Below are 24,139 nucleotides of genomic sequence, written 5' to 3'. Positions count from 1 at the left end.
TAAAATGCCCCTCTTCCCACCCTAAGAGCCGGTTTCCTACATTACCCATAATGCCATATTGACTTCCAGGTGGAACTGGTGCCACTGGGACCTCTATGTGTGTTCAGATAAGATTCTAAATTGAGCAATGACCTCGATTTTACCTGTATTTTTGGACACGCTTTAATTATCAGTGCTGGATGTTTGCTGGAATTTTTATTGGAGCTGCGTTGCCTTCTGGGACTTTGAGTCCAGTAGGTGCTCTATTTCTGCGTTAGCTCTCTCATGACCATGACATTGAACTTCAGGGGATAATGTCCCACAGTGACGTCAGTGCACCAATACGGCTGCGGGTCCTCTTTCTGGTGTCAGAGTAAATATTAAAGATGTGCAATTACAAAATACAATTAAATCTACCGTATGTTTAAAAAAAAGCTAAATATCCCAGGCGTCTGTGAAAAGATTAATTGTAGAAATGCACTGTGTTTGCCCGTGTTAATAGAATATATAATGCTTTATTTCTTTATTTTGTTTTATTATAAACATTATTGTTTTCATACACCTATGTATATACTGTAACACATGCCAGCCCTGTTTCATTTATACGGTTACATTTATATACATCCAGTTACATTCATACTGTTGCACTTGTGTCAGTCCTGTTACACTTATGCCTGTACAGTAACACTTGTGTCAGCCCTGCTACATTTATACTAAACACATTTATATCTGTCCTGTTACACTAATATCAGTCCTGTTACATTTATGCCTATACAGTAACACTTTTGTCAGCGCTGCTACATTTATACTAACGCATTTATATTAATCCTGTTACACCAGTGTCAGTCCTGTTACACTTATGCATATACAGTAACACTTGTGTCAGCCCTGCTACATTTATACTAACACATTTATATCTGTCCTGTTACACTTATGTCAGTCCTGTTACATGTATGCCTATACAGTAACACTTGTGTCAGACCTGCTTCATTTATACTAACACATTTATATTAATCCTGTTACACCTATGTCAGTCCTGTTACATTTATGCCTATACAGTAACACTTGTGTCAGCCCTGCTTCATTTATACTAACACATTTATATTAATCCTGTTACACCTATGTCAGTCCTGTTACATTTATGCCTATACAGTAACACTTGTGTCAGCCCTGCTACATTTATACTAAACACATTTATATCTGTCCTGTTACACTAATATCAGTCCTGTTACATTTATGCCTACACAGTAACACTTGTGTCAGCGCTGCTACATTTATACTAACACATTTATATTAATCCTGTTACACCAGTGTCAGTCCTGTTACACTTATGCATATACAGTAACACTTGTGTCAGCCCTGCTACATTGATACTAACACATTTATATCAGTCCTGTTACACTAATGTCAGTCCTGTTACATTTATACTATTATACTTATGTCAGTCCTGTTACACTTATGCCTATAAAGTAACACGTATGTCAGCCCCGCTACATTTATACTATTACATTTATATCAGTCCTGTAACACTAATGTCAGGCCTGTTACATTCATACTCTTACACTTATGTCTATATTCCTACACTTATGTTTATATTCTTACGCTTATGTCTATACTCTATACATGTGTATGTCTTGTTACACTTATGTCTATACAGTAACATGGGTCACCCATGCTACATTTATACTCTTACATTTATATCAGTCCTGTTGCACTTATGTCAGTCCTGTTACATTTATACTGTTACACTTTTGTCAATCCTGTTACACATATGTCTATACTGTAACACATGTCAATCCAGTTGCATTTATACAGTTAGATTTATTTACATTAATTCATACTGTTGCACTCATGTCAGTCCTGTTACACTTGTGCCCTGCTACATTTAATGTATACTATTACATTTCTATCAGTCCTGTTACATTTTACTGTTACACTTATGTCTATACTCTTACACTTATGTCAATATTTGAACACACATATGTATATATGTCCTGTTACACATATCTATACTGTTACACTTATCAGTCCTGTTACATTTATACGATTGCATTTATATACATTCAGTTATGTTCATACTGCTCTAACAGAAGAACTTATGTAAGACAGAGCACAGAAGACTGCCCCACCCTTAAAGTCAAACTCAGAGGTAAAACCTAATGGTTTGGTGTTGTTTTGGAGCACAGAAGGTTGGAGACATTCCATATGAAAGGAATACTGAACCAACATACTGAACCAACATAGCAACCATGAAGGTTTGGAGTGTAAAGCTGTTATTCATGCTAAGGGAGGATCTTTCAATTAAAATAAAAGTCTCTACACTTATGTATTTGTTCAATCATAGTAAATTATGCAGGTATATGACCTAGTGTGTTGAATAAAAACAAAAGGAACATGCAAGTGCCTTTCAAAAACGATAAAAGACTGTTTCCAAACTTATGGAACTATGTATCTATTAAAAAATGTAATAAAAATGAATGATTTTTTGAAGGCACATTTAAACAAAGAAACAAACAAACTATAAATACATCTAGAAGTGTGCATATAGAATTGATTTAAAAAATATAATTTTTATATATATTCATTTTTGGATATATCTCATTTATTTAATAAGAAGAATTGTTATTTCAAAGAAGTAGCCTTTTGCTTTTTTTCACTTCAGTGAAAATGATGATGATGATCATGATCATGATGATGATGATGATGATGATGATGATGATGAATACTACTTTTATTTATTTATGTATTTATTTATTTATTTATTTATTCAAACATGTGTATAGCTTTAAGGCAGCAGATCAGACAGCCTATCAGAGCCCAGCTCTGAGTCTGGAGGTGTGGAGCGACTGTGCCGCATCTGAAACCAAACCTCGCCTTTTTCCTGGAACATTCAAACAACACAAAAAAGGGCCTGCAAATCAAACACGCAAGTCAAAAAATATATACGAAAGAAAATCGGACGACGAATCAACATGACAGACCAAACGACCAAAACCCACGTTATCCTGCTTTCATGTGGAAGCTTCAACCCCATCACAAAGGGACACATACATATGTTCGGTAAGCGATTTCTCTTTCTCTGGGTTGATCATTGGGGGGGGGGAAACAGGCAAGACATCCTTTTGTTGTGTGTGGGTGTTTGTAAGAAATAATGTTTTGCGAACATTTATATTCTTTTGTGACTTCGTGAATGAGGCTCTTTGGGAGGAACCCAAGTGTCGCTGTTCAGGACCGTGGTCCTGAAATGGGCGACGCCTGCTGCTTACAAGTCGATCATGATCATGTGGCGCAGCTAGGCCCAGATTATTTCTGCAATGATCACTATTTCTCAGATGATCACTAAATACATTATTGATTTTTTTGCTGTCCTGTGCGTTCACACAAATTGTGACATCTGAACATATCTAGAATAGACTACATTGGTATGGTTCTACTAAAGGTTAACAAAGATCAGAATTTATACATAATTTCATTCCCATACAAATAATTAACGCTGTTTTTTTTGTATCTGAAATGTTTGCAAAGCCATCCAGTCAACATCTTTACAAGAGTTTATTGATTAGCTCTATTGAGATCAAATCACCATAGATAGTCTTTTTTGAGCCTCCTCTCACCAAATCCAACACAGATCACTGGGCATGCTATATATATACTATTTATCAACTGCTTGTTAAAAATGTTAGCCAAACTTTTTTTGTTTGTTTTTCTGTCACGCAGACAAAAGTGACCATCGCAAAAAAAAGCTTCCATTAACAGATCCCATTTACAAATTACAAGCCTCGGCTTATTGCTTTTTTTTGGTGAGATCGATATCAAGCAGGAAAGTTGAATCAGGTTTAAATAAAAGTAATGTCTTCTGTACTGAGCTTGCTTCTTTTCAAGTTTGTATTCACCCATGTGTTTGCTCACTACAGATCTCATACTGTATTGTACATTCAGATTTCTGCGACAATGCCTCAGATTCAGGTTCTGGCCATTGGAAACCACCAGCAAAATGCCCAAATTGTTTTTTTTCCCAATGTTTTAAGATTCTCCTGTGTGTCACCCTGAAAGAGAAATGTCACCTAGTCATCACCTGAGCTAAAATAAGATTCCATTATCAAATCCTCATTACAAGGCTTGGCTTACTGGTTTCCAGTGATGAGACAAATGATGACTTTTGAGTCTGCTGTCTCTCATTGCTTTCCTCATAAATAAAATGCAAAACCTATAATTTTTTTGTCTAAAAAATAAAATAAAACCTTATTGCAAATCGTTTGTGACATTCAGTCATCACTGGAACCAAAATAACCTTCTATTAATGGATTATATATATGAGATATATTGCATGAGAGAGAGAGAGAGAGAGAGAGAGAGAGAGAGAGAGAGAGAGAGAGAGAGAGAGAGAGAGAGAGAATACATAATTTCCAACATCCTCACTAGGGATCCCTATGTACTGTACATTCAGATTTCTTTAAGCATGCCTCGGATAGCTACTGGCGTTCGAAAACCAAACAGCAGAGTTTGGACGTAGAATTATTACCAAAAAAAAATGCCAGACTGATTTTTTTTTTCACTGTTTACAAGCGTACTCCCCCATGAATCACCCGAAAGAGAAATGTCATCCAATCATCACCAGAGCTAAAATAAGCTTCCATTATCAGATCCTAATTACAAACTACAAGCTATGGGTTACTTGTTTTCTCTGGTGAAATGAAAATCCCCCTATAAAAATACAGCTTTTATTTCTGTTTAAGTCTGGTATCTTTCACGGCTTCCTCCTCATGTGTTCTACAGTAAAATGTTAGTATATCTTAAATACTGAAGTTTAAAAGATTTACATGTGGTGGATTTTTTTGAAGGCAGCATCACTTCTGATTTGCTCATTAGGGATCCCTATGTACTGTACATTCTGTAAATCAAATCTCGGTAAGCATGCCTCGAAAAGGTTCTGGTCTTTGGAAAAACAAATAAAAACCAGAGTGTGAACCTAGAATTATTTCCAGGGAAATGCAAAACTGATTAATAAACATTCTTCCATTTGTGTCACCCAAAAGAGAAATATCATCTACTCATCCCTGGAAGTATAATATCATTTTGAATTAACTGATAATGAATTCCAAATTACAACCCTTGGTTTATTGGTTTTTCTCCCATGTGATCGAAATCAAACAGAATAGTTGAGTCTGGTTTAATCAGAAGAGGTCTGGCCTGGTCTGGATTGTAATTGTGTGTGTTTTTCTTTCTTTTTTCTTTTTTTTTTTTTTTTAAGGGAGAATCATGTGCTGCTTATTCACTAGGGATCAGAATGTACTGTACATTCAGATTTGCGTAAGCATACATCGGATCGGCTCTGGCCTTTAAAACAGACCTTTGACAATCCCCTTTGCATCAGCCAAAAGGGAAACGTCATCATGACTTAATATATTTAAGATATAAACCTGCTATCAAGAGATCCTAATTATAAGATTGTTCATTTCCTTTACTGAGAAAGAAATCCCCTAGAAGAGCATGGTTTCAGGTTTGAGTCTAGTTTCTCTGAGGTTTTTTTTCTTGTCTCACCAGGGATCTAAGTGTAATATGTACTGTGAGAAAAAAAAAAATGCTTTGGATATACTGATGCTGTGGACGTAAAAACAAAGGTGGTTCTTTTACAAACTTGAAGGCACACAACTGTATAGGATGTGAATGGATTTGGTGGCATGAATAATCCCGAACCCGAATAATTTTCAGGAAAATATTTGTACATTTTCGAGGTTAAGAATCAGAAGATTACATTTACTTTGGATTTGGGTGGATTAAATGTGAAAAATTAAAGTTTAAAACTCAAAAATTTGTGTGTGTGTGACTTCGATTTAGCAACAGGGAAATACTTGTTATTTGGGCCCAAAATCACCAGATCATCATACTGGAAATTTTCTAGCTTAAGTTTGAAATTCGTAAATTCCCTGCCACTGCTCTTCCAACTCTTTTTTTTTAATCCCATATTGGCCCTAATATGCCGTTTGTACCATTGTAAAAAGTGCTATACAAATAAAAATGAAATTAATTCAATTAAATTGAGACTCAAACCTGTTCCAGCAAAAGTGCCAAACCTCAACCCTAATAAACACCTTTGGGGTGAATTTGAACGCTGACTGCACCCCAGGCCTCGTCACCTATCAGTACCCGACTTTACTAACATCCCACTCCGAAATCAAATAATGTAACGTCCTCCCAAAAGAGTAGAGGTTCTTATAAGAGCGAACGGGAACTGGATTATGATGTTCAAAATGCACATACAACTCTCATGCCCAGGTGTTCAAAAAAAAGTCAGTGCAGGCGGGAGCAGGAGGAGAAACATATTTTTGCGGGAGAGGGACCAATTGCCGGTTTCTACTTCGAACCTCCTTTTAAAAGTCTCACTATGACAGCTGACAGATATGCGGTGGCTGCCAGGGAGGAAATGGTGCAATGTATTTTAAGAGGGTATTAAGCGATTGTACAGTCGACTAAGGACAGATTCAAATTTCCAAATAGCCAGCCCTGGGGCCTTGGAGAAAAGCCTTACTCAGCTCTCTTAGCAGTGTCTGCCAAATGCGATGCATTTAATACATAACCATGTCCAGATTGCTCGATGGAATATTCTGTAGATATACACGGTCGAGTATGGATCACAAAACATAAAACAAATAAAGATATTTAAAGCTGCGTTTGAGTTAGACTGCAACCTGAAAGGTCTTCAATTTGAAATGAAAGGTCTTAAAGTCCAAATTAACGGCGTTATGCCTTATCATTTTGCAGGTGGTTCGTATCCCAATCAATCACATGATTGTCATGAGGTAAATCGTGATTAATCGCAAATCTAAATGTACCGTAAATGAATACTTTTTAAGTTTTTAATACTCTTATCAACATGGGCAAATGTGGATGCTTTTTGTTTTTAGGTTCATGATTAGTAAAACCGTTCTCAGCATAAAGCATGAGGACAAAATATTTGTGTGAATGTTTCAAAGTAATTATGGTTTTGAAATGACAAATAATCAGCGATGTTTCCACACGGACTGTTTTAAATGTGTGCATCACGGTGGATGTGGTTGCTTGATTTGAGACTTGGCGTTGAAGGTTTTAATTTGGCTTCTTTTATATTTTGTATATATTTGATATATACAAAATGGTATTTCATGTATTATATTTTAGAACAATGGCCAAACGTAAAATATGTGCTGCATTAATCACGTGTTAATCAAATTAGTTAAAATGAACATTTTGACAGCCCTATACTGTATATATTTATTAATACTCTCCACACTTTCCAAAATCTAGTGGGACATCTACCCAGAGGAGTGGACGTTATCATAACAACAAATTTGAACTAAATGGAAAATGGAATATCATCAAAAGAAGCCCAATCTCAGGGTCAAGTTTCCACCAACTTTTATCATTGTAGAGTGTATTAGGCTCCAGTAATTTCTCGCTAATGTGTTGGAAGCAGGGAAAATGGGCCAGCGTAAGGATTTGTGTGATTTTACATGGGATAAATTCTGATTTCTGACCATTTGGTTCATCTTCAAAACAGCAAGTCAGTATTCTTGATATGCACCGAATTAGTATCTAACAAACTGTAGGAACTGGTAAATCAGAGAATCACTGATACACAAAGAAAACAGAAAGAACATTATTCTTGCTTTACAGCATAGTAAAATTAATTCTTCTCATATCTCAGCAATGTTAGGAAGCTGGGGTCAGTTATGATAAAGCACCCCTGGAGCACAAAGGGGTTAAAGACCTTGCTCAAGAGCTCCAATAGTGGCAGCTTGGTGATACCAGGACTTGAACCTCTAACCTTTTGACCAGTAACCCAGAGCCTTAACCACTCAGCTACCACATCATTCTGGAACACACAATACAGTGCTACAGTGGCTACAGATCAGTCAGAGTTCCTATGCTGACCCCTAAATACCTCAAAAGCACCTGTAATGGGAATGTGAGAATCAGAACTGCACTCTGGATCAATAGATGAAGGCGGCCAGGTCTGATGAATCATGTGGATGGTGTATGTGTATCACTCTCCTGGTAAAAATGTCACCAGGATCCACAATGGGATTTCAATTTCAATGATCTATGAAAAGTTTTGGCTGCCTGTCTATTAGCATTTGCGATATAATGGCTTGTTTTTCTAGTTTGACAATGTGTCTCCATCCTCATCTTCTTCTCTCCCAGCGCTATAGGTAGCAATGTCAAAAGGAGCAGCTTCAATATTATGGTGTGGGTGTGAATAGATCTTTTTCAAACAGGGCAGTAGACCAAACTACAGCTGTACTGTAATTCTAACGATTTTAGCATCGTATTTATACATTGCCTTTAATACATCTGCGTTGCTATGGCAACAGGTTGTTCACAGGGACTTGCCCACAAAAAGAAATGCTGATATTTGATAACAGAAAACTGTATTATAGTCGATATGGTAAGGTTTTCTGTAAGGAGATGCTTGTTTTAGCATGTATAGTAGAAATCTCCAGGGTCACCACTTCGTAACGGTCACAAAGGGCTTCAACGCTTTGAACTTTCAAGATGGCGAAGGTTTTTTTTTTGGTAAAAAACAGAGTCTAGTGATAGAACAACTTACCTGCTAGTAAGTCATCACAGGAACGTTCCCACAATATTAAAAGCAATTTTGGGTAAAAAGCACAGCATGCATTTATAATGACAAAAAATTTATACAAAATGTTCTATAGGAGATATGTGATGCTGATATTGGAAAATAAAAGCTTCACTTTGCTTTATGGCTGAAGCACTTGAAGCTTGCTGTTCCTTAATAGCTCTAGTTTTCTGATGTCTTCTATATCGATGCCAATGGCTCTAATGGTCCACAACAAATTAAGCAAACGTGGCTTGGAAACCAAATATCCTCTCCTTGTTGCTCTTTTTATAATGCTTCTTTTAGTTTAGTTCTAGAGTACAGGGACAAAAGTTGCCTATAAGTCTTGTATCTCTTTCTTGTACATTCAACATTTGTCCCCATTTACTGTTATAATAACTTCTTCTGGGAAGATGTTCCACTAGATTTAGAAATGTGCTTGTGGAGATTTGTGCTCATTCAGCCCAAAACAAAGGTGTTAGTAAACACAAGGGACTGATGTTGGTGAGGTAAGGAGGCTGGAGGTGTATCTTCTATTGTCATGCTGGAACAGGTTCGGGTCTCCTAGTGAAAGGAAAGGAAAATGTAATGCTACCACATCCAAAGACATACAACTTGTGCTTCTAATTTTGAAGTATCAGAACCACATGTGGCTGAAAAAGTCAGGTATCCCAATAGTTTTGTCTATATAGTGTATTTTGGTTCCACATGACAGCCAAATACCAAAACATGGCGCTTTCCGTGAATCTTTGGGGTACTGAAAACCCATCAGTAGTATACAAAATCAAGCCCCTTTTGACACTGCAAACACCAAATTTGAACTTGAGTGGCCATCCAGAGCCTTGAACACAACCATATTGTCCACTTTCTCTGGATGAACGCCATTGACGCCACTGATGACTATAACCACACATCCCAGAGTGTTTTATTCCATATGAAATGCATGGAAAATGAAAAATCTGTTATACCAAATGACTGTATCTGATTTTGCAGAAAAAGCCAGAGAGTTCCTGCAGAAGACAGGGCGCTTCATAGTGATTGGTGGAATCATTTCGCCTGTACATGACTCCTACGGCAAAGCGGTAAGTGCCAGCTGGAAACTAGAATCAAATGTATGAAAAAATGTCAGAATTGTCTGCCAATGGATCCAAAACTACAGTAAACCATTTTTAAAAGTTACAGAATTAAACATTATTGTGCACTGGGTTGAAAGAGTTTCTGCATTAGATGCCTTTAATCTACTGTAGTCCAAATAAGAAATCCAGATCTCTTGGGTTCAATGAAGAACTAATGAAAAGCTTGACCTAGTTTCTGTCTCCATGCATACCAAAAAAAGAAAAGAAAAGCTTCTACAAAGCAAAACGTGGGTGATAAATGTTGTAGGAAGGAGTAGCTACGTCTCATGATAAAAGTTCTACTCTGTTTTGTGAACTGGAATGCCAAATCAATATCAATATCATAAATAAGTAATAAGCAGATCGTAAATATTTAACCAGAGCAGTGCGGCGTAGCAAAGAGCGTGCTGACAGTCGTAATTTGTGCATGCAGGAACAAAAATACAATGCATGCGATTTAGTTTCAACAACATTTGTCAAAAGTCATTTATTATCACCTTATTAAACATTCATCTTGATAATACTTAATAATATATGCATTTCAGTACAAGTACACACAACCTAATCCTTTTGGTGGTCTGTTTCTCAGAGTTTGCAGATTCGAATAAAACCCGAAGCACTGTTACTATAACTTGAAACAAAAAATGCAACAAAGGACACCCAGAACTGTTGAGCAGGTAATATCCTGTATCAGACACATATGGGACAACATTCCTCTCCCAAAACTTTAGCAACTGGTCTCCTCATTTCCCAGACGTATAGGGATAGAAGACATGATGCTACAAAGTGCTAAATATGGCCCTGTCCTAATTTTATGGAGACCTGTTACAGCCATGAAATACAGCGCCACAGTGTATATTGTGAATAAAATACAGGTTTTTAAAATTTGCAAAGCATTGTTTTTATTTACATTTTACACAGTGTCTCATCTTTTATGAATTTGGGTTGTATTAATAGGAAGATATTTATCTATTTATTTCTATTTTAAGATAACTTATCAGGGAGGCAAAGAGGCCAAGAGCAATACTAAAGAAACTACAGGAAATGTAGGATGGTACTGGTCACTTCTTGACCATCATCACTGTACCACCGCAACATCGTATATCTGCGATAAATGGACATTTGGTGCAACCCAGATGAGGACGGGTTTCCCTCTTGAGTCTGGTTCTTCTCAAGGTTTCTTCCTTATGCCATCTCGGGGAGTTTTTCCTTGCCACAGTCGCCACCGGCTTACTCATCAGAGACAAACTTACACTTATAAAGGACATATACATTTTTTATCACCACAATATCTGTGTAAAGCTGCTTTGAGACAATGTTCATTGTTAAAAACGCTATACAAATAAAAATGAATTGAATTGAATTGAATTTTTGCATGTGATCATCCATTATTCTGCACAAGTCTGGGCTGTGGGGCACAGAGAAAAGAAGGAAGCCATTTCTTATAAAGAAAATGCATCTTCACCTTTTTTGTGATTTTTGCATATGCAAAATCACTTTTAGATTTATGCTAAAAGATTCATTTAGTCACCCCAAACCATGGGGGAAAATGTGTTACAGTCTGACGAGATGCTTTTTGGGCCATAAAATAATTTTAAATATTTGTTTGCAACATAGTATAAGAAACATGAGCTTAAATCCATTTATGTGCATCTGAGACATGTCTATATTCTCAGCACACTCCATCCACTTAACACAGCACTTAAGTCAGTGGTTATGTCTGTGTTTTTAATGGAATCAATGTGCGTCATTCCGCTATCAGCTCCCCCCCAAGTGCACTTTATTCAACTCTAAATTCAGCCTGAGCAGGATGTATACATGTGGCTGCCTTGTATAATTTGTGTGGAAATGATATGTTATAAAATCTTTTCTTCATGTGGGTTCTTAGGGTCTTATTTCTAGCAGACACCGACTCACCATGTGTCAGGTGGCAGTGCAGTCATCCGACTGGATCAGGTATCTGTTCATGAGTCAGAACAACATCTGTTGTAGTTTAATATTGAGTTGTATAAATCATCAAACTAAATGGCTCCGGATGAATGATTGTTTTTTTTAATTTGCAGGGTCGATCCTTGGGAGTGTTATCAGGACACCTGGCAGACTACTTGCAGCGTATTGGAACACCACCGAGATCTGATGAAGGTGACAAATGTGTCAATTTATTGGCAAAACCTGATGGTCAGATTAGCATTTCACTGTCACTGAGGGGAACGTGATTGCTCAGTGTTTAAGACATCAATGAGAAAAGCTAAGCTGTCATGGGTACCCTTGTGCAAGGCCCTTAACCCTCGACTGCTCAGTTAAATTAATGTCTAGTTCAGGCATTAATGTCTAGTTCAGCACATCTTTATACATCTGCAACAGCTGCATGGTTCTTAACAGTCTATGTTCGAACATGGTAAACAGTCTTTGGTCTTAGCAAATCTACTCTGCCAAGACCATTCATTTCCATACTCAAACTCTTGCTATCTTAAACGTATGGCTAAAATCAAACAAGAGTGTCTGCCAAATGCCATATATGTCAATGCAAACGTTTACACTGTCTCCTTGCAGAGAGTAACAGGATGCATTCTGTCCAATGTGAACACTCCTTCTACAACTCCTGTGATTGGCCAGCCCCAGAACACCACTTCTCCGATCTATCAGAGCCGCAATGCAGTAAGCAAGCCCACAGCTGGTAAGTACCTTCCTAAATTTTGTTATTAAATCTATTTGATTTTGTATTATGTAAGTTTACCATACATATAGTTTTCGGAGAATAACTTTTTACAGAGGATGATGGTAAAAATGCAAGTTCAACCCGACCTTAAAAAGTACCATACATTCCTATCATTTAAGGTACAATCCATCCCTATCAGGTACAATTATTCTTTTTCTTTTTTCAAGGAACACTCTATTACTAACAAGGTTCAATCCATCCCTTTCTTTAATGGTACAATCTTATCAAGTACCAAGCATTCCTATCTTTCAAGGTATAATCCATTCCTATCAAGTACCATCCAAACATAACTTTTAAGGTAGAAATCAGTGGAAGTACAATCAATTAATATCTTTCAAGGTACAATTCAAGGGAAGTACAATCAATCTCTATCTGTCAAGGTACAATCTACCCCTATCATGGTACAATCCATCTCTATCATGGTAGAATACATTCCTGTCTTTCAAAATACAATCCGTCCCTTTTAAATACAATCCATCCAACAAGTACTGTCCATCCCTATCAAATGCAATCCATCCAACAAGTACTGTCCATCCCTATCAAGTACAATCCATCACTATCTTTCAAGGTACACTCCATCCCTATCAAGTACAATCCATCCCCATTTCCATCCATTTATCTTTCAAGGAATGGATGTACTTGATGGGGCTGGATTATACTTCCATTGGATTATACGTACCTTGAAAGATAAGAATGAAAGAATTCAAGGTACAATTCACACCAATCAAGTATAATCCATCAGTCAAGTACAATTCATCCCTATCTTTCAAGGTACAATCCAAGGGAAGTATAATCTATCCCTATCGAGTACAATCTATCTCTATCTATTTTATGGTACAATCCATCCCTATCTTGTAATCCATCTCTTGGATTGTAGACTGAATTCTTTCATCCCTACCTTTTTGGTACAATCCATCCTTATCTTTTAAGTCATCCCATGAATTGTACCTTAAATGATAGGTATAAAAAGGATTCAAGGTACAATCCAAGGGATGGATTTAAAGATAGGGATGGATTGTACCTTGAAAGATAGGGATGAAAGAGTTCAAGTTTCAACTCATTCCTATGAGGTACAATCCATCCCAATATTTCTAGTCAAGAATAACGCAGTAGATTTGAAAGTCATTTCCAATGACAGAGCAAAATATATTTCTAGACTTGGTTGGCATTTTGCAAACAAGTTCTCAGCAGTGACTGAGTAGGTGGTATATGACTATATATGTATAGTATATGGTATTTGGTGGTCTAGAGGTTAGGATGCGGTGCTCTCACCGCTGCGACCCGGGTTTGATCCCCGGTCAGGGAACCAACTCCAGCCATTAGTGTTGCACAAGCCAGTGTACTCTTAGTGTCGGTCCCAAGCCCGGATAAATGGGGAGGGTTGCGTTAGGAAGGGCATCCAGCGTAAAAACATGTACCAAATCGAACATGTGGATCACAAGAAAGCACAAAAAATTAATCTTGCAAGAAAACTCTTAAACTCTTATATTTGAGCAAGGATTACACCATTAGCTTTTACTTAAAAGTCAGTCCCTGATGATTGTTCACTGAAGATAAAAGAAGAGCTATTTTGTCTTTGTGTTGCCATTACACGTTGTCCCCCAGCATGATTATGCATTCATCATCAGAAAAGTTGACCAGTTTGATGAATAGTTTGGTTGCATATAACTCTCTCTCTTTTCCTTTCTTCTCCAGTTAAGCTGTGGGGAAAAATGAGTGAGAGTCTGGGGAAAATCTGCTGTGTCCGCCCACACGTTGAGCGCTTCACCTTTGTTGGCGAGTACTCCAAAATTTACGATGTGATAACATCTTTCCATTCCTAATAGCTCTGTCCACTCTACAACCATCCCAAATTCATACCGAGAGTATTGGGAAAACGGAATGCATATTACATGAGCATGTAATGGAGCAGTCATTTCCAATGCTGACTTTTTGTTTCGTTTGTGCAGATGAAAACGCCAACCTTGGCACCGCCGTGCGCTACGAAGAAATCGGTGAGTGGATATGATTCGTTGGGTCTTTTATTTTGTTGGTGTCATAGCGAGTCATGGACAGACATCGTGATGAGGAACAGATACAAACCCATTTTGCCACCTGCTGTTTTCCTCACAAAACTGAAATGTTTGAATTACTTGGCAACAAAAAAAAGATATATAAACCCATAAGAAAAATGTGTCTTTGGTCCCAATAAGACCAAAATGTACTTTTTTGCTTGGCAACAAAGTATTATGCTTTATAAAAAACCGACACCGCTCATCCCGCATCCAATCAGTGAAGCGCGGTGGTGGTAGCTTCATGTCAAGCATTACTCTATGCATTAGCAGGGTTTCATTTGTGAACAAACCAGTGTTTCTGAATGAAAATTTGCAGCAAATGAGCAAATCCTTCTCTTTTACATCTGTGTACTGACTCATATTTCCCTGGTATACACTTACTGTATATCCTGCCTTCTGTAAAACATGTGCCTGTTTTAGCAGCTGTGAAAAAGTAGGCCATCGTTGGAGTTTATGTTAAACCTAAACCATGAGAACGATACTGCTTACTGGTTCAGCAAGTGGAAAAAGGGGGCTATAAAGAGAATGTAGCAAGAGTTAAGTCTAAACAGAAAGAAATACCCCATGTTGTGTAACTTGACAATGTCTGAAGGTTGAACTGCAAATATCATGTATCATACAATTTTGTCATTTAATAAGTTGTCTGTGCAGCTGGGGATGGTTCCACATCAATCAGTTTAAAGATGAACTGTAATGACTGGATATTTGGTGCCACCCAGATAGGGAAAAGGGTCCCTTTTAAGTCTGGTTCCTCTCAAGGTGTCTTCCTAATGCCATCTCACTGGTTTTTTCTTTGCCACAGTCGCCAATGGCTCAATCACTAGGGACAAACTTACAATTATAAGAAACAAACATATACGTTCTTTTATTACCGGTTTACCTTTGTAAAGCTGCTTTCAGACATTGTTAAAAGTGCTATACTTATAACAATAAATTGAATTGAAATGAAGTAAAATTTGAGGTAAACATAGCAATTGGACAACACTGATCGAGTCTCAGTGTTGATTGGCATACCGAAAGAATTAAACAAACTGGACGAACAAATGGGTTCACACTTTTTTGGTTTTGGATTCATGCCATTCTTTCTTTAAAAGATCCAAAGATTTGAGTCAATGGAAAGAATTGAAATAACCCCCGCTAGTGTACGAGGTGTCCCCTTGCACAGTAATACAGCGCTCCCAGCGTTCCTGCCATTGGTGTCAAAAACGGCGACCTTAGAGCTTGATCTTCATCTTCGGAAAGAGGGCGAAGTCCACAAGAGCTAAATCTGCCGAATATGGTGGGGGTGGAAGTGAGATCATGTGGATTGTTCTCCGACGATCATCATGAACAAGTTGCTGAATGGTTTCGAAATTTTCGGGGGTTAAGCTTGATGAAGGTCTTCCCGATCTCCCGTCATCTTCCAGTGATTTTCCGCCGCTCTTGAAGAGTGTGTGCGACTCAAACATCTTCATTGTATCATCGCCTTATACAAAACGTTTGTCAGGTCAAACATCTGTGTGGCAGATTTGCCCATTTTCATGCAGAATTTTACAATTGCTCTTTGTTCTAACTTGCTGTCCATGATGAAATCCCAGACATGGTAATGCATGTGGTCAGAATAGCACCAGTTAGCACCATTAGCTTTGAAACTTTTTGAAACCACCTCATATATTTAAGCTTACATAGATGGAAAAAAAGGCGTTTCAATACACATTGAGTACAACCAGGTATGCAAGCTTTGGGCATAGTTCAGCTGCCTTAATAGGTTGAGGCCTTAAACTGACATTGTACAACTTTGAGTAGCCAAATATATGATTTTTATTTATTGTGCTGTGTTGTGTAGAGTTGCGTATCCTGCTTCTGTGTGGCAGTGATCTTCTGGAATCCTTCTGCATTCCTGGTCTATGGAATGAGAGTGATGTGAGTATGGTTAATATAGACATTATTCAAATGATACACACATAGAATAGAAAATGAAAGTAAAAATTAGAGTAAACTCCTCTTTAGGAGTAAACATTGTATTCACATTGTAGTCTCAAAACCAGGAAATTGAAATGGACTTGGTAAAAGAAAAAAACACTACTGACTATAATCTTCTTTGATATGTTTCTATTTCTTTACACATCTGTATTTTGACATTGTTCTTGACAAAATCTTTGACTAGGACATTCATATTCTACATGGACCAGTTTAGCTTAGATGCTTTCTTTCATACAAAAAAAAAAACCTTGTCTCTATCTGTCTTGTCCTCAACTTTTCCTCAGTCTTTGCTCGTGAGGTTACCACCACCATGCTTCACTGTTGGTATAAATAGTTATATGTGTCCACCAAACATAACGCTATGTTCTAAGGGTGTAATCTTTTGATTGTTTTAGATCAAAGAATCCTTCCAACATTCTTCCATATCCTACAAATAGGATTGCCTATGGCATTCTTGAGCAATTGCTTTCTTCTCGCCATTCTTTTACAAAGGCAAGCTATGGGAACTGTGGATCTCTCCAGATTCTTCAAAATTAACTTTGGTTGTTCGATTGCATCTTTGACTAAATGCTTTTCACAGCCAGTCACTGACTTATTTTTTAAGTATTTATAAATATATATATATTTTTTTGTTTGTTTGTTTGTTTGTTTTTTGAATGTAAATTTTATAGCATAGTATATTTTTATACTTTACATCTTATAGTTATACTTTATATTTACATTTATTTGATCTTTTTTTTTATATTCTTTTTGTATTTACATGTTGGACAGTCATGAAAAGCATTTCACTACATATTGTAGTGTGTATGAATGCATATGTGACAAATACAATTTTATTTGAGTTGATTTATATATAAATTCCGATGAAACTTTTCCAAAATTTTGTCCCCACACTCCTTTCAACAGCTCCTTCTTGAGGAACATTTTCATGATGGTGTTACATAATTTTGTAAACTCCATCGACCCCCCTACATACACACTAGTATTATTTCATATTTTTTGTAGATTCATGATATACAATTCCAACCCTATTGCATTTCCAGGTTGTAACAGGCGAATGCTTATGTAAGACACTGTATTACTAGCGCCAAACATACACTGTATAAAGTATATGACTTTCCAGGTTGTAAAACATTCTGTCCTGGGTTGTAAACCATTTTCTTTTTTTCTTTTTTTGCAGATGGAGGTGATCGTAGGTGACTTTGGGATAGTTGTGGTGCCCCGGGATGGAACCGACACAGAAAGGATAATGAATCATTCCTCTGTGCTTCGTAAGCACAAGGTAAAGTCCTACAAAAAGGCCGAAACAACATCCTAACATCTTACATTTAGATTTGTTCAAACATAATTTCCATAGAAATTAATTAACTTGATTTTCCTGAAGCGAACTGATGGAAAATTTGGATTCTTCTCTCCCATGACAGGGCAACATCATTGTGGTGAAGGACGATATGAACCACCCGATGTCGATTGTCAGTTCAACTAAGAGCAGGTGAGGTATATTTAAGTCTGGTTCCTCCTATACCACAGCACATGATAATGAGCTACCATTGATCGGAACTGCAGTCTTGTGCTATTATGAACCAGTGGCTATGAGATTCTTATGTGCTTTTTGAACACCATTCCACATTTAGTCCCCATTTGGTGTTATAATAGCCTTCACTCTTGTGGTAAGATCTTGTAGATTTTGCAGTGTGCTTATGAAGATTTGTACTCATTCAGCCACATTAGTAAAGTCAGGTACTGATGTAGGTGAGGTGAGAAGGTGCAGTCAGCATTCCAATTCATTTCTATGGTGTTTAATAGGATTAAGGGGCAGAGCTCTATAGCAGGCTTGTGTCATTTGGCATATCTCATTTATACAACTGAGCAGTCAAGGGTTAAGGGACATCTATGACGACAAATAAAAACCAATATAAGCTCCAAACCTGATGCCGCAATTAGCATCAACATTGAACCACCTCAGGAAAAAATTCAAAACGAGTTAGTACATATGAGTTAGTAGTAAAAGGAGTGTGTTTGTATGATTTATTTTTTTTAATTATGAAGGCACGTCATGAACCAAATTAATGCTACAGATTGTTTTTGACTGCTGCTAGCTTCCATTAGCGAGAGTCTGAACCCGGATTGATGACGTAAAACTTCGGATGAGTCTTGTGTACATCACTTTTTGCCTGTCATACAGTCTGATATTATGACATGGGGATCATGTTTGTACAGTCTGACAAATGACAATCGCAAAAGACTAGTGTGAGCCTAACATTAATGGTGGTGGGATTTTTGAACTCACGAACCACCATCCCAACCAATCACATCAGCTTATTACATGGTGCTTGAGAAGGTGCTTGTAATCTACTTATTTAATACTGATTTAATGAAACTCAGCTGTTTTTGCTTTTAAGCGTGTTTAAGTAATAGCATCGTTGCAATTATGCAGTCAGTGTGACCCACAGTCATTTCTGAGCCACTGATTGGTTAGTAGACTAGACCAATATTTCAATCTGTATTTGCAACCAGAGGTCTAAAAAGTACCTAAAAATCATACTTGAATAAAAGTATAGATACCTTACAGCAAACATCCTTCATTAATGTGAAACACCTGGCATTCGGTAAGACGCTAATTCGCCTTTGTGTGGAGTAGCTTCATTTGGCTCAATCAAAAATACCTTCAATACCCTGTAGATGGCGATATCGTGCAGAATAAATAAGCTGTTTCAGATAAAGCTGCTGGATGAGGGATGTTCAAGTCAAACCGGGAGAGCGTGTTCGAGAAGTTAAGAAAAGTGGGTGAACTGGCTGGAGAAGAGTGGCAGGAGTGATTTGTGATAGAAGAGTATCTGCAAGAGTGAGAAGGAAAGTTTATAGGACGTTGGTGAGACCTGCGATGTTTTATGGCATTGAGTAAAAGACAGGAGGTGGAGCTGGAGGAAGTAGAGCTGAAGATGTGACGAGGACGAACAGGATTAGAAACGAGTTTAGTAGAGGAACTGTGCATGTAGGACATTTCGAAGACAAAGTGAAAAAGGCGTGATTGAGTTTGGACATGTGCAGAGGAGGGACATGGGTTATATCAGTAGGAGAATCCTGAGAATGGAGCCACCAGGAAGGAGGAAAATCCTTCTCCCTAATGGGAGCAGCCACAATTTATTGAGCGGTTACTCTTTTGTTAAAAATTTATTTATCCATATTTATATCCACATTGTAATCTGTACCTTCTGTCTTGTAGACTGGCTCTCCAGCATGGAGACGGCCACGTGGTGGACTACCTGTCTCAGCCAGTGATTGACTACATCCTGCAGAACCAGCTCTACATCACCGCCTCTGGATAGGCAAAGAGGATGCAAGCAGATGCCTCTCTGTTTAAGCTGCCCCGTCTGTCTCCTTGTGTGTGATTAACAGTGTAGTCCTGCCGCACTCTATCACTGCTTTTTCCATATAGAGGAGCGTTAAAACCTATCCGTCATCCTTTCTAACTGTATCATAGTGACTTGTCGGGAGTAAGGGCGCGCTGCGGCGTTGCGGTTCGCCGAAACGGAACAGAAATGAGAAGAGATGAGAGCGATTCATACAGGAAATGCTACCGGCTTGAATGTTGGCCTTGCTGTCATTTTGATACTTTATTTTTTTTCCTCTAATTGCATGTCTTGAGGTTTTTCTTTTACCGCACGAGTGCTCGAATAGCCTTTAGTCCGCTGTGACCGTGTTTGCAAAAAAAAAGAAACAAAACGGAAAATAACTACCTGCTTACGCGCATTCGTTTTTTCTTTTCTTTTCAATATGGCCGCGTGTACAAAGGGATTTGCATCGCCGTTCATTTTTTCTTTTTGTTTTCGCCACCTGCGTGCATTCCTGCATATATCATTTGTATTTCGTTTGCACATTAAAGAATGACCTTCTGATCAGGCTGTCTTTGCTTTGCCGTAAAAACGCCCGAGGAGCGATCGATATGATTCCGAAATTGGGTTCGAATTGGGTTTATTCACCAAGAACTTCTCATAGAACTGATTCCAGAGTATTCGGAACCAATTCAAATGGGTCCATTTATCCAATCAACCAGTCATGTGACACCTACAGAATGTATGTCCAGAAATCTGATGCTATAAGGCACAAAGGCCAGTCCATGTTTTTCCAGGCTTCAAATGTTCCTGGTTGACAGAAGTAGACTCCGATGTGGTCTACGCCAAATGTAATCCATCCACCTTAAAATTTTGATGCATTGTGCATGTTGAGATGCTTTTCTGTTCACCAAGGGCTGTAAAGACTGCTTATGGAGTTACTGCTGACTTCCGCTTCAGCTTGAAAACCACAGTTTTTTATTTCCTCCCAATTGAATTGACAATATATATATATAATTTCATTTTTTTGGGTTTTAGCGATACTTAAAAACTGTTGACACCATTTACTCCCCAATTGCTGGTATAAAAACCTCCACTCTTTCAAGATGTTCCACTACATTTTGGAGTGTGGAGCTTGTGGAAATTTGTGCTCATTTACCTACAAGGGTGTTTGTAAAACCAGGTACTGATGTAGGTGAGCTGAGGAGGCCTGGGGTACAGTCAGCATTCACAGGTCAGAGATCTATAACAGGATATCTTCCACTTAAACTCATAAACCATATTTACATTACATTCACGGTATTTGGCAGATGCCCATGTCCAGAGCGACTTACAACTGAGCAGCGCCTTGCTCAAGGGCCCAGCAGTGGCAGCTTGGTAGTGCTGGGATTTGAACCTGTAACCAAGCAATCCAAAGTCCAATGCCTTAACCAATGAGGTACCACCTCCCCATATGTCCATTAAGCTTTTTTTTCAGGGGCATTGACATGCTAGAACAGGTTTGAGTCTCTCTTCAAGTAAAAGGAAAATTTCACGCTATCACAACCAAAGACATCCTATACAAATAGGTTGAAAAAGTAATGTATCCCAATACTTTGTCCATAAAGTGTTTGAATTAGCTTGTTTCTTAGTCATTTTTCAACAAAAAGCTATCAAGGATGACAGAATGCTGACAGAATGTAATGTCTGATTCGGTCTTCTTGTAGAAGGTACATTTTCATTTATTTTTCAGCTCCAAAACCCCCCTGACCACCCTGCTGAAAGAATACAATAAAAAACCTCTATTGTTTGTGTTGGTTTTAATACATATAACATGAGATGTATTGATTTTAATGGAAACCCCAATGATGTAAGCATGCAGGTCTGTTCTGTCACTTCTAATGCTAGTATGTTATGTCTGATACCATTATGGACCAATACAACACCTTTAGCAACTTGCAGATCACATGCTGATCATCTGATCACCAAAGGAGACCATTGGGACACCATTGGGACAAGCATCCGGAAATCTCTACGAGTTTCTTTGATTTGATGATACTGAATGTAATAATATACCCAAATGCTATGTTTAAATGGTTAACAAATGGCTAAACGAATGGTTGTAATGGTATTTGTAGTGAAACCCATCTATGTACTTTCTTTCAAGCGGATGAATCAGGTTAGGCTATTAGGATCGGATTACTCCAGCTATCTTTGCCAAATAAAAATCATTGTGCATGATGCAATAAAATGGGTTAACACAGGGTTATATAACTGACACGTGATCAACACCTCACCTCACGCTGCATGGCCTGCGTGTGCTCCGGTTTCGCCGCAACGTACCTCTGTAATCCACTCAAACTCCGACATGTAACTATGGCATTAGTGCAAATCATAATCTTCACACTCGACTTCCATTCAGTTGTTTGATTTCTGCTTGATTCGAAATCGATGTGTCTGTTGATGTGCTCAAAACACATTGTGCTGCCAGTGTTTGATTTTAATGTCAAGTAATTCTTTATAGTGATGTGTCTAAGAGGGCTGAGACTCTTTTTTCTTTATAGTTTATTAATATTAGGAATTGCACAATATGGATAAATATAGAATATTCCTTGTTGCAATGGATTCATTAAAACCGAATTGTTCGGAACCAAACACTGAAAGTGTCTATCTACCCTATTGTGAATTTATACTTATTATTATTATTATTATTATTATTATTATTATTATTATTATTGTTGTTGTTATTATTATTACTATTACATACAACCCCGATTCCAAAAACAGTTTAAAAACTGTTAAATATAAATAAATATAGATTGTAATTATTTTCAAATTTCATTTTTTTTAACCCATATTTTATTTCCAGTAGAACATAGAAAACATATCAAATGTTTAAACTGAGGAAATGTAGAATAAAAAAAAAATGAGGTCCTTTTGAATTTGATGGCTGCATCAGGTCTTCGAAGGGACAAAAAAAGTAAGTGTTATTAAAATTAAACAGTTGGAGAAACATTTTGCAACTGATGAGGTTAATTGACAACAGGTCAGTAAGATGATTGGGTATAAATAGTGTATCTTAGAAAGTCTCTCAGAAGTAAAGATAGGCAGAGCTTCACCAATTTGTGAAAGCCCGTGTACAGAATTGTAAGTTAAAACCCTATCGAACAAAGAAGAAGGCATGCGTGAACATGATCCAAATACGTTGCCATCCTATGTGGGCCAAAGCTCATTTACTGTACAACGTGAGGCAAACTTAAAAACTGTTCTGTGGTCAAACAAATGGAAATTGAAATTTCTTGTTGGAAACCATGGACACCACGTATTCTGGACTGAAGAGGAAAGGGACTTTCTGGTTTGTTGTCAGTGCTCAGGCCAAAAAAAGCCACATCTCTGGTGGTATAGGAGTGCATTAGTGCCTGTGGAATGGAAAGCTTGCACATTTGGAATGTTGAATGGTAGATAAAGGTTTTAGAGCAACAAATCCATCCAGAAAATGTCTTGCTCAGGGAAGGCCTTGCATGTTTGAGTGAGGCAATGCTAACTGCATCCATTACAACAGCATGACTGTGTAAAAAAAAAAAGAGTCCTAAACTGGCTTGCCTGCAGTCTAGACCTTTTACCATTTAAAAACATTTGGTGCATCATTAAACAAAAAATACAACAAAGGACACCCAGAACTGTTGAGCAGCTAGAATCTTGTATCAGACACATATGGGACAACATTCCTCTCCCAAAACTTCATCAACTGGTCTCTTCAGTTCACAGAAGTATACAGACAAAAGAAGTGATGCTACGCAGTGTTAAACATGGCCCTGTCCCAACTTTTCTGAAACATGTTGAAGCCATCAAATACACAACTACATTATGTTTTTACTTAAATTGGTATATATTCTCAGTTTAAACAGTTACTATGCTTTATCTGTTTTATTGTGAATAAAATATGGGTTTGTGAGATTTGCAAATCATTGCCTTCTGTTGTCATGTCATCATGTCATTTTCTCCCGCTTATCCGTAATTCGGGTCGCGGGGGCAGCAGTCTAAGCAGACCCCCGCCTTCGACTGCTGCCCAATTCTCACAGCACCGTCCCTTACGGTCCCTCCTGCAGGTGGTGAGCCCACGGGAAGGCGGCCCCACGTCACTCCGACGTCACAGACCTTGATATTTCCCTCGTAAGGGACCCCCGGAGCATAGAGGGTTAAGGGCGTTGCTCAAGGGCCCAAGAGTGGCAGCTTGGCGATACCGGGGCTTGAACCCCAGACCTTCCGATCAGCGCCTTAACCGCTGGAGCCACCACTCTCCCATTGCCTTCTGTTTTCATTTACATTTTACACAGTGTCCCAACTTTTTGGAATTGGGGTTGTGTACTGTACTCTATATTTATATCCGTACTCTA

General features: G+C 37.9%; 1 protein-coding gene across 1 annotated transcript; it reads left to right on the top strand.

Annotated features, from left to right (window-relative positions):
* The first annotated feature begins 52 nt into the window (after positions 1 to 52).
* nmnat2 (nicotinamide nucleotide adenylyltransferase 2) lies at positions 53 to 22,405 on the top strand. The gene is made up of 12 exons (XM_083541846.1): positions 53 to 433; positions 2,763 to 3,039; positions 9,572 to 9,660; positions 11,582 to 11,649; positions 11,757 to 11,835; positions 12,247 to 12,370; positions 14,108 to 14,188; positions 14,362 to 14,406; positions 16,292 to 16,368; positions 17,609 to 17,710; positions 17,853 to 17,920; positions 19,655 to 22,405. The coding sequence occupies exons 2-12, from the start codon at positions 2,952 to 2,954 to the stop codon at positions 19,755 to 19,757; spliced, it is 924 nt and encodes a 307-aa protein (XP_083397972.1). The 5' UTR covers positions 53 to 433; positions 2,763 to 2,951; the 3' UTR covers positions 19,758 to 22,405.
* The last annotated feature ends 1,734 nt before the right edge of the window (positions 22,406 to 24,139 follow it).

This window comes from Silurus aristotelis (assembly GCF_946808225.1).
Source record: "Silurus aristotelis genome assembly, chromosome: 5".
In the NCBI taxonomy this organism is placed as follows: Eukaryota; Metazoa; Chordata; class Actinopteri; order Siluriformes; family Siluridae; genus Silurus; species Silurus aristotelis.
This window is presented reverse-complemented; position numbering and strand designations above follow the sequence as displayed.

Coding starts and splice junctions, on each gene's coding strand:
- nmnat2 (XM_083541846.1), top strand. CDS start 2,952: ATGACAGACCAAACGACCAAAACCCACGTTATCCTGCTTTCATGTGGA. Junction 14,189..14,361: donor TGAGCGCTTCACCTTTGTTG/GCGAGTACTCCA, acceptor TCGTTTGTGCAG/ATGAAAACGCCAACCTTGGC. Junction 14,407..16,291: donor CGTGCGCTACGAAGAAATCG/GTGAGTGGATAT, acceptor TGTGTTGTGTAG/AGTTGCGTATCCTGCTTCTG.